The sequence below is a fragment of the Haliotis cracherodii genome, unplaced genomic scaffold, assembly GCF_022045235.1.
Source record: "Haliotis cracherodii isolate W230 unplaced genomic scaffold, xgHalCrac1.p SCAF_12, whole genome shotgun sequence".
Taxonomy (NCBI): domain Eukaryota; kingdom Metazoa; phylum Mollusca; class Gastropoda; order Lepetellida; family Haliotidae; genus Haliotis; species Haliotis cracherodii.
The window spans coordinates 33,780,712-33,793,203 of NW_027266267.1; the positions used below are offsets into that span (position 1 = coordinate 33,780,712).

A 12,492-nucleotide genomic window follows, 5' to 3' on the forward strand; every position below is an offset into this window, starting at 1 on the left:
TTGAGGTAATGAAGATGACATTGTTGACATCATGAAGATGTAAATGTTGATATAATTCAGGCAACATTGTTGACGTTATGCAGACACCATTGTTCAACAATCGGTCAGTGTCTCATTAAATTTGATAAACATGAAAGAAACCCTAAATGCGGGAGGAATGGAAGAACGCTTATATTATGACAAGCATAGAAGATATTTAACACTTGTAACATTTTATGATAATAATAGAGGTTTGTAAAAAAATAAAACTGCTTGTACTTTGCTACTTCTTGTGTTTTTAAATAACACTTGGATGACACAAAGTGTGATATGTTTTGTATGACACTTGTATTCGTCAGTTATGCCAAGGGACTTAATTGGTGAATGATCTTCAAAACTTGTTGAACAGATCAGATTATACACATGGAACCCATTGGCTGTGGTGTTGGGAATTCCAACCCCAACACATAAAATATATATATATACATGCTAAAACATTGGTTATAATCCTAGATTGCTCCTTGAACGCTTGCTATCACAACTTTTCTCAGTTAAGATAATTTTGCTGAAAAACTCACCGTTTATGCCGTTAATGCAATGTACGGCGTGTGATTGTTAACATTGATGTTTCAGAAAGTATTACACTGCTCAGGGCGCTCTCAAACTTAGAAAAAAGGGGGCTCTTATTAGAATATAACTTTGGTGAGAAAAAGAACAGAGTTGAAAGATTGTAAATGTCGTGGTTAATGCTGACAGCCTCAAATGATACAAAAGAAAAGTCATCATACACAACAGATATATTTTCCTGTATTTAATTGCCAAAAATTAAGAGTGCATATAACACATGAGTGCGTATATATTATTCATGAATAAATAAGTCTTGTGTACATTGATCAATCGGAAGGGGTGCTATTTGGGATTGTTCACTAGACAATAAATTATCAAATATTTCTATTAGAGCAGGGCGCTTATTACGTCGAATACGGTAGGTTTCAAACATACATTATTCACTCTGTGCTTTGACAGATGAGGAAAGTGTTTTGAATTATACCATTATCTGACTATAAAACATGACCCAACCGCTGATCAGGTACTATGCATAAAGCACTGAGTATAAATATACACCGTTACCTGCACCACACGTAGTGGAATATGCAGTGTACGTCTATCAATCAAGTACTACCAACTGAGTGTTATATGTGCCCAGAACTGCTTAACTCGCATCAATTGTGTTCTCTTTTTTTTAAGTTGAAATGACTATTGTGATTGTGACTCGATTCTACTATTATGTATCAATAGTAAGGATTTTAAGATCAACGAGGCGATAAGCGTTTCCTATTGGAATTTTTATGATATGAAACAACACATTTTGTTATGAATAAAGCCGTGGGTTAATGCGATCAGGTAGAAGCGACCCGCTAATGGTAACAGAAACCTACAAAAGAAATGCCACGCCCATCATCTCATTGTCTGTATTATATTCTGGGCGGACAGTTAATAATCAAGGTTGGATCAGACAATCCAGTGGTTGTTATTATGAGCAACGTCAATGAGCGTTGGTGTATGAAGACGCGCAATCAACCAATACCGAGATTGACCACCTGATCGATTTTACCACTTCTGGCGACAAGGATAGGATTCATTACTTGGACCAATCACTAAACCGGAATAGGTTTCTTTGAGCAGCAAGACATATAGTCCTTATTATCATATTTTAGATATTCGTAATCAGTCCGCACGACTTTGTTTGTATTAACATGCATAGCCATTCCTTACCTTAATTTATGTTATATATGTTTGTGTGTCATATCAAACCCATTTCGGGTAGAGGTTAGAAACTTGAAACATCATGAATTGTAACAAAACGTCAGTCACCATTCAATGATTTCCGTGTAGTATCTTGTTTGAGTAGTTTTGTCAGATAGTCATACCAAGCTATGAAACGTGACACAATCACTTGTCAGGTGGTATGCATAAAGCACTCAGTATAGACAGACTGCTCTTACATAAACATTCATATCGGTGTACGTCATTACTAACGGATTCCGGATGTAGTTGTTATGTACTGCCTGTTACTCGCTCCCTCTTTACATCCTAACTTGTTTGGAAGGATGGCAGATCCACACACACCACCATGTTTTCTGGCTATCAGTACACGATATTCAATGTGCATGCACAAGAGCATGAGTCAAACCTATTTGAAATGTCAAGGCAGCTTGGGAAATAGAACAGAGATTATATTTAGATTGTTGAGGTGGGGTGGATGTAGATACTACTTCCTCGTCTAGCAACAAACACAGGTTCATGATTCAAGTGTAGCTGTATTGTCGACACGGCCTTGTGTGTGAGTTTATAAGACTCATGTACTGAGGTGTCGCTAATCGTATGGACAGTGCCCAGTGTTACAGCAATAATACGACACGTGCTGGCCTCAGTGGGGAACACAATCTCCTCAAGCCAGAGTGTCGGATACCTATGACTCGGACACAGATACCTTAGCTGTATGTGTGACAGTACATCAATAGAATTGACGAGTCGAGGTGTTTCGTGACGATCAGTTGCACTGAGAAGGATAATGCTTGCTACTGGGACGTGACAAAACCATGTTGGCAATAAACATGCCCTGAATTCTAAGTAATATTACTGGCTTCCCCCGACTGTATGGGCATGGATGTTCCACTTACAATCGTGTTGATGGCGTGCGTGTTTACGACAAACACAAAGGGTGAGTTGAAGCTTATCTTGCAGCATTGAGATGTGTGTCTCCAATAGGAAATCAATCATCCCGCCATGCCTTTGCGGACTGGTCTTTTTGTGTGAAGTAAGAATAAGATACCTCTGATTCAAGATGTAGCATCACCACGAAAGGAAGTATTTACATATTTGTTGAACACTTTCTTCCAATAATTTGCTCGTCGTAAACGGATAGATTGGTCAGACTCGATGACTTGGTTGATGCATGTCATCGTACCCCAATTGTGAAAATCGATGCTCATTCTATGCATCACTGGATTGTCTGGTCGAGTCGACTATTTACAGACCGCCGTCATGCACTGTAAAGCTGGAATAGTGCTGACTGTGCATGTGGCGTTAAGAATACCCACAAAAAAATTCAGCTTATGAACCTGCCAATTAAAGAAGCTCGGCTACCATCATCTCGTCTGAAATGTGTCCGCCATGTACCAGCGACCGCGATCCGAATATGACTCACTGCAAATAATCATCTCGAATACTGAGAAACGTATCAGTTTTAAGTTGAATGCAGCTGAGCTGTAGGTATCAGGGTACACGGGTTTATGTTCCATAAAGTTAGTTTGTGGAAAACAACAGCAAACGTGTGTTGGTGGCATATTCAAATCAGGAGAAAAATGTCAAAAATGTCCGCGCATTGAATACTCAATACAACCGGCTAATCTGAAAAAACACAATGTTTACTGACCTTTTGAATTACAAAAGTTATCAGTCATTTTCTTAATGGCCATGTGAACTCTCACAGACGTAACGTCACCTGAAATGCAATGGCGCCACGATACAAAGATTGATGTCCAATGCTTCCACAATAACGAGATCTATCTGGTTAGCAGAGTGGCCATAAAAACCTAAGTAAATCGAAGTTATTCAGATCTACGATTGCTTGTGGAACGGGGCCCGTGGGATTTTGGGGCTTCGAATCCCATGTACTCGTTTCTCAACCAAAGGGATTACAGCACACGCTGCCATTGATGGTGCAATGTCGCCCACTCCGAAAAGTGAATTCAACACAGGCAATGCTCATAATCAGGGATTCTAACAGATCGGGATATCCTTGCACGGCTAAGGGACGCAACTCTACGCACACTGTGAGAAATATTCTCGATATATCATTATCAGAAGTGTAATATGCCAGTCAGACAAGGAAAATAGGAGCATGTTGTTTTGATAGCATGGAAAATGTAAGAACATAATTACTGTCGTAATTCAATTTAGTTTACTACGGACTTCACATGGAGAATATGTGTTAACTGTTACTTTTTGTTTCAAACACGTCGAGCAATTCTGTCATATGGACATTGTAACACACTTAACATAATACATGTATGAGTGCGTGTGTGAGCGAGTATGGTTTTACGCCGCTTTTAGCAATATTCCAGCAATATCACGGCGGGGGACACCAGCAATGGGCTTCACAGATTGTACCCATGTCGGGAATCGAACCTGGGTCTTCGGCGTGACGAGCGAACGCTTTAACCACTAGGTTAACCGATCGCCCCTATACATGTATGTGCTAGATGTTGTATTGAATGTATATGAAAAAAACGCCTGTGGCAAATAGATACCAAAATTCACGTGAAGAGAAGCATTCCAAATGTCTAACTGATTCATTGGTTGGGGTGTGAGGTCTGTGATCGAGGAGCGATGATTGTGTGTGTGTGGCATGTGTGTCTGTGGCTTAGGAATGAAAGGAGGGAGATGTAACAATCATACAGCTCGCAGTTTTACTTAATAACTATTTTATTTGCTACAGGTTCGAACTCTCTACAACTAACAAGTTCTCCAGCAACAGCATCGCCAGGCCAGCCGTACACCTTGATGTGTAGCAGTAGTGGTGGTGGTAGCAGGACTAGAGCGTGGTACTGGAGGAACGATGTAATCTTCCGTACACGTTATGTATCAGACACACAATGTGCAGTAGATGTATCCAACAATGACGTGTACAACCATCTGTCAGGACGTATCAATGTGACCTGTAGTCACAACCAGCACAAAGTGACTCTCAGGATCCTCACTGGCATAGATAATGGATCTGTGTGGTTGTGTGCGGATAGTCAGAGTGGAAAGGAGAGCAACAGATTGACAATACGTGAGTATGTTATGGTTTGTTAGTAAACAGCTTGGCTTTAGACGTAAACTGAGCTTTTACTGCGAGACATGTGTGTTCTCTGAACATTAAACACGGGAATAATTTTGAAATTGTAGTTCTGTATTTTGAGTGTAATTTTTGGTATAGCTTCGCCATCACAATTCTTATGTATTGATGAATATGGTAATATGGGTGTGACCGAAAAGCTGAGGAAATGTCCATGATTGCTTTAAGCAATATCAATTTGTTACAAATGCAGAAAATTATAGTACCTCTACAGTACTTCTACTGTGCAATACTGGGTAACAGTATAATGTACCTTGGTGTATTACTGACGTAGGCTAAGTTCTGAAGAACACCCAGCACAGTTTTTCTACCTAATCAAACTTCTCAAATGAGAATTGCTTTTTTTAAGAATGCTCACTTACAGCATTGGACAGAGTTCAATTTACTTAAAATAAAATAACGACCCACAAATCAGATTTTATATTTGTAATACTTTTCACAGAAAACGGCTTTTTTAATTTATAAGTTACTTAATGGATAATCAGTGCACACGGAAAACTGTGAATGGTGTCGAGCAATAGCGAAATTAACCTACTTTCAGTTGTAAGAGGCTCAGACAGTAACTCTTTGTGTTTAGATCACATGATAAAAACTATATGTACATCTTCTAATGTGTATTTAGTGTGGTTGAAATGTTTACAATCTCAACATCTTCACGCTCTAAACATGTTTAAAATGTCAGCACTTTCATACTCTAAAGATATCTGGTTCTTCTTCAGTATCATCAAGAAACTTACCAGCTTTACCTGAGATGGTGTAGAAGACAAATCACCTTTAGAAGTCTTATGATATGATAATTTCAACATCAAGGTGTCAAAGTAAACACAATTCAGTTTAACTAAGTACCAGTCTCAATCCACCCAATTCATCCTGATGTGTATTATTAAGGCCGAATGAAAACAATCAACAGCAAATGATTTTGTATTTAAATGTTTTTTTTGGATTCGACGCTATTATTAAACTATTATTATTTGATCGATCACTTACAAACATTTCTAGCTTTACACTTCGAAATTTCCTTACACAATTGTCAGCCTTTTTTTATGATTTCATATTCCAATGATGAAATAAAGTCTTTAAGTTTTGTCGTAGAGATGTGGAGGAAATTTCCAAATTTGACGCATCAGTGACAATAATGATGTCCGATGCAACTCTCTATTTTGACAAGTACCATATGTACCCGTGTTTTTTCAGGTGAACAATTGTTTTTAGTTTGTTTGTTAGTTGTTTATCGCCACATTCAGCAATATTCCAGATGTATGACGGTGGTCTGTAAATAATCTGGACCAGACAATCCAGTGATTGACATCATTAGCATCGATCCACGCAATTAGGATACGATGACATGCATCGATCAAGTCAGCGAGCCTGACCACCCGATCCTGTTAGTCGCCTCTTACGACAAGCATTGACTTTTACATCAGGCATGGGTTGCTACAGACTCGTTTTACCTCAGGTGAACAATTGACTAGCCTTTGTATGTGTTTGTGACATAGGACAGACTACACTCACATGGTATCATCACTATTGCATATGATATACATATGCTTATGATATACTCGAAATCGTACAATAGTCATTGGGGGGCACGGGTGGCACAGTCGTCTAAGGCGCCGCGATTCGCTGTGCAGAGTTGCGTCCCTTGGGCACGCCAGAAACCTATGATTGTGGGTTCGAATCCCGATTCGCCCCGATTATGTTTCTAGGTTTGTCAGCACCGTACCCGTACTCGTGGGTTTCACCGAAGTGGCAAACTTCTGAGACCTGCATCACTTCGGGCCTTCCTCCCACATTAAGCTGACACGCCGCGATATAACTAGATTACCGTTAAAAGCGGCGTTAAACCCAACTCACTCACTCACTACAATGGTCATTGCTTTAGTTGAGACTTATTATGATTATGGAAATGGGTTTGACACTTGATTAACATTCATCTCAACTCACATGCTCTTGAAGGTGACGTTAACTCCACATCCTTAAGATCCGCAGTGAATAAAAGCGACAAAACTGACTCGACTGTACTATTTCGACAGTTTTACATCTTTCGTCTCGTCCAAGGGAAGTAGCTATCGAGTGCCACCTCTTAATATTTTGCCACATTTTCCGTGAACTTGTTTACTTTCTTAAGTGGACATATGTATTATGAATATCTTTAGAAAATAATCACATTAAAATGTTAAACAATTCGAAACACACTTTTCAAGGCATATATTTGGATGTTCATGTTGTTATGTGGTGAGATCCTTGTCCCCTGCTTGTGTGTGGATCCTTAATGCAAACTCTTTTGTCATGTGTAGTATTTATATATTAAACCCCTTAGCACATTTTGAGCTAAACAAGGTAACACATTTGCTAATGCTAAGCTTATTGCGCATCTTAACGTTTTGACATTGATACTCAGAATCCATTATTAAACATATATTAAAGAAAATGCACACAGCACCATCATACCATTACGCTAAAACATAACATATGAACATTTTGATACCACAGTCTAGTCATTCTAGTTACAAGGCAATTGAATCAAAATGACATCATTTTCCAGACGTAGTAAACCTGATGACAACGTCATCAACAACTACGACAGCATCGACTTCAGCTGCTACAGCTAATTCAACTACTACAACAACTACAACTACTACAACAAACGATGATATCTCTTCAAGCACGTCTCTTCAAGAAGGAGGTGAGATATAGTGTTGTGCTTTTCTATTCTATAATAGAACCTAAATATTTAAGCATAAAAAATGGTTTCCCTTGTAGATATTGCGAAGGTGAGATTAAGCGATACTTACTTGGTGATATCCGGTAATGAAATCGCATTACAATGTTATGTAGACCAGTATGACGTCATAAGTTGCCACTCCGTCACAATCATATGACATCACTGATCTCTATTCCACTAATCATGAACCCGGTTAGGAAATATAGATGCAGTGCAACTGCATGACAATGTGATGTCTTCGTTATATGTTACCTCATTTGCTGAAAGACATAACGCATAAATAATTACATACATTGAAATTAAACACATCTAGTATACAGACACTCACGACACACACAGAGCAGTACATGCTAAAATACCATTAATGAGATATAGACATGTATTTATATGTTTATTTCCAGTGGTTTATATCCAGGAAAACTATCTTTGATTATAAATGTCTCACTTTTTCTTAAGAATATCATCTTCTTACTGAAGTTGAAAATTATCGCCACATCTGTTTTGATCAACTCTGTGTCGATGTTGTTCTTGATGATGACAAACTGATACTATGATGTCCATTGTTCTCACAAACAAATCGTCTTAAAGTGACCAGGTTCATATGGGATTCACCGTGCAGAAAAAAACGACCTACCTACAAATTGTCGATACTTATGAGTTTGTCTCATCTTGCGTGCATGAATGTTGTTTTGTTTTTATAAAACAGCATATGAATGATCACAATGAAGCAAGAGCATGATTTCAGACAGATTGTCCTTCAGACAAGCCATTTTCAAAGCAAAAATCAGTCGATGTTTTATTTCATACAGACGTCATAATTATACACTTGTGGGATACTTAATGAATGATATTTCCTGAAGAACTGCGAACCTCCAAATAATTGTTTCCCCTGATTCGCATATGGCCCAGTGTCCCTTAAATAATTCTGTTTGAAATGTTTTGTCTAAGACCTGCATCACTTCGGGCTTTCCTCCCACATGAAGCTGACACGCCGTGATATAACTGGAATACTGTTAAAAGCGGCGTTAAACCCAACCCACTCACTCACTCACTCACTCCTTACGAAGTAGTAAATGATCAAAGAGTGTCATACTACCCTCACTGTATCCTCTAATATAACTTCCAGCAGACGAGGCGAGCGCACCGAATATCTACACTTCTCCGTCCCACTACGAGGACATGGGCCACCAGTATGGTAAAGTGGAGAGGCAGTACGTCAACACTGTGGAAGGTATTGGGGGTGGTTCTCTAGATTCCATGAACAAAGAGGGCCAAGCAGCTAACGCAGCCTACTACAACACAGCTGGCCAACATCAGCATCTTGATCAACATGCAAATACAGGAGATACAACTTACTACAACACTACATGTGATGCTGACAACTAGATTCACATGACGAGAACAAAAGATGAAGTATACCGTAACATCATCGACAGCTGGTGTGCCAGCTCTTCTTTATGTCCACGTAGAGGACACCCTGTTCTATAACAAACACCACCGACAGCTGGTATGCCAGCTCTTCTTTATGTCTGCGTAGAGGACACCCTGTTCTATAACTAACATCACCGACAACTAGTGTGCCTGCTCTTCTTCGTATCCGCGTAGAGGACACCCTGTTCTATAACAAACACCACCGACAGCTAGTGTACCAGCTCTTCTTTATGTCCGCGTAGAGGACACCCTGTTCTATAACGAACACTAACGACAGCGTGTATGCCAGCTCTTCTTTATGTCCGCGTAGAGGACACCCTGTTCTATAACAAACACCACCGACAGCGTGTATGCCAACTCTTCTACATATCCGCGTAGAGGACACCTTGTTCTATAACTAACATCACCGACAGCTAGTGTGCCAGTTCTTCTTTATGTCCGCGTAGAGGACACCCTGTTCTATAACAAACACCACCGACAGCTAGTGTGCCGGCTCTTCTTCGTGTCTTCTTCTTCGTAAATAAGCTTTCCATGGAAAAGTAACTCGATGAGGCAGATCTTTAGAATGTACTTGATGGTGATAATTACAGAATAGCATACATCTGTTTGATACTGTACCACTGGTTAAACACTTGAAGCATGCGATGCACACACACACACACACACACACACACACACACACACACACACACACACACACACACACACACACCTCGCTATTGGTTTCACGACCATCCCGCGTTGGCGCTGGGTTAGAATATATCCCCTGCAACCTACATGCTTGTCGAACGAGGCGATTTAATTAATCGGGTGGTCAGGCTCGGCGACTTGATTGAAAGCGTGTTCTCGTACCCCGATGGCATGGATCGTTGCTCACAATAACAATCACTGATTGGCCTGGTCCAAACTCAGTTGTTTACAGGCCGCCCCCATGTAGCTTGAGTAATGCTGATTACGTTAAAAAAATTAAAAAAACAAGAGAAACAAACACAACGATAAGCACGGGGTAAGACACAAATACAAGAGACGCTACATTCTAAAATACAATATTCAACAGTCAATCTACCTTTAACCACTAACGCTTTCTTGAAGCAGTGTGATTGTTTTTGGGCTACGATTCTGCAATTGGTTGTGTTTTTCGTTTTTGTATTTTAGCTATTTTATATTTAACATAGTAATTAAAGCATATTTTGAAAGTCGGTACAGAAAATAGTATATAGAATGTTTCTGAGACGTTTTTCGGGTATTTAAAACTTGTGTGAAGATGAGAGACTGTATTTCAGTATAGGTAACTATAGTATCTGTGTTAGTTATAGTGTTGGAGTTATTCATATACATGTACCTATCAATGATATGAGGCATTTTGCATGTGCGATTGAGGCAGCATTGAGACCGTCATGTCACAGGGGTAGTAATAACCAGACCTGTATTACACCCCAAGCTGGACTGATGTGGCTTTTTGTCAATGGACTTTTAATGGGTGATCGACATCAGCTCGGGAGGTAAGATATTTGAATAACGTCCCTTGGTGCCTCGTCTGCTCGTCTGCTTTGCTGGTTTTCATGAGACAATATCTTCAAAACAAGGTAAAAATGTATTGCATTTTACAATTTGATTGTATGGCTTATGATACAAATGTTATTGTATGACCCTCTCGCTGATATGGTGGTCTCGGGTTGTTATGGGCTATGATGTGTAATAACTAAATATTGTTCTCCATGTATTGTTTGTTTTGTTTGTTTGTCGTTTAACGCAAAACTCACCAATAGTCAAGCTGTATTACGTCGGTCTGTAAATAATCGATAATGGGTCTAATTTGTTTATACCTGCTTGGATATGTTTTTGCAGCTTCAGTTACTGTGTTACCAACTATTCAAACAACAGACGTTGACGCATTGGCCAGTAGCAAGACGATGTTAGTGGTTGTGGTGAATTGCTACAAGACACGACAGAAAGTCGGAAAATATTAGAAACTGTTGATGTTGTTACTGATTATTTGCTTGTTTGAGAGCTGTTAAAATTGCCTTTGATTCTGCTCTTATATAACTGTCATTTCGTATTGTTGATGATATTGATCTGCAGCCAGTGGCACTAGCGCTATCAACTGCGTCATAATCAATACATCAACCTGTAGATATACATCTGTAAGTGTAACATCTGTAACTGATTTACTCCAGCAGGTAAAGTTGTTGATTTATTTCTCATTGCTAATGTTTAGTAAGTGTCAGACACCTCTGTCATTTCCAACTGCCACCGAGAAGACTGTTATAAAGTTTAAACGCATCTCAAAAACATCAGACAATTCTAACAAATTAAACCTGTGATAGCTTCAATGATGGCGTTGCATTGACAAGGGAAGAAACTCTGCTCGTATGTTATGAATTACGGATGAAAAATGAAACATTGCAGAGAACATTGATTTACATTAAACAATGTTAGTCCACAAACATATTTACAATTTCATGAAATAACATTTTAAAGGGCAACACACTATTTATGGCATTGGCACATAAAACGTGAAGACATATGAACAGATCAATTACATTTTCATGCTGCATCTTCATAAAGTTTATACAATTGACACATTTATAATACAATATTGATTATTACTTAAAAGGGAAGGAAAGTACATACATGTATGAAAGCAAACAGTAAGAGGGCATTATGGGGAAACAACAGCAACTGTGTCAAAGACTTCCTCCAAACCAAAAGGGCGCCACACAGGTCCTTGAGGACAAGCCTTCATAGGCGAAAGACAGGGGAAGAGGTTTTCAAAGTGGAAACTGAATTCGATTAAAATGGAAACTAATCATATCAAAAGTGAGTGTTTACCTTCATGGCGAACGTCACACTCCATGACAGCATCTAGATCAAGGTAATCTACAATAGAAAGATAACAATGTTGGTCTTTGTCGTGGTCCGGATTGTTCTCAATGGACGACGCAGGTCATCATCAGCCTGAAAGTGCAAACAACTACTGTATTAATATACTCCTAAACATGGAAATACAATAAATACCAATGAATACAAAAGGTGGTAATAATCATATATGTTAATAGATTAACCTATGTTGTTAATCGAACACGTTTCATAACTTAACTACCACCAAAGTAACATGTTCTTTTCTTGTATTCTTCTCAATCTTGAGAGATTCCTCCCTGTCTGCAGAGATGATTATGATCTTGGATAAGGGTGTGCCCTTTCGGGAAAGGTCACTGAATATTGCCTCATCTCTGAGTGACCTGTAAGTAATTAAAAGCACAGTAAGTGTTACGGTATCAACATTATTAACATACAATTAAATGTTTATTAGTTTATCACACGACAATTGCTAGTGATATTGCTGGAATATTGCTAAAAGAGGTGTAAAACCATTCTCATTCAATCACTGTATAAGGAAGAACTTCTAAATGCTATGTAATATTCACACGTGTATTTTGCTTGTTTTCTT

At 38.9% G+C, this 12,492-nt stretch overlaps 1 protein-coding gene and 1 pseudogene across 1 annotated transcript; one reads left to right on the forward strand and one right to left on the reverse strand.

Annotated features, from left to right (window-relative positions):
• The window catches only part of LOC139458372 (uncharacterized protein C11orf24-like), a 141,107-nt pseudogene that overhangs the window by 59,472 nt on the left and 69,143 nt on the right, over positions 1-12,492 (reverse strand).
• LOC139458005 (uncharacterized) lies at positions 2,627-8,996 on the forward strand. The gene is made up of 4 exons (XM_071239325.1): positions 2,627-2,704; positions 4,484-4,819; positions 7,431-7,571; positions 8,737-8,996. Exons 1-4 carry the CDS (start codon positions 2,641-2,643, stop codon positions 8,994-8,996), a joined length of 801 nt encoding a protein of 266 aa, XP_071095426.1. The 5' UTR covers positions 2,627-2,640.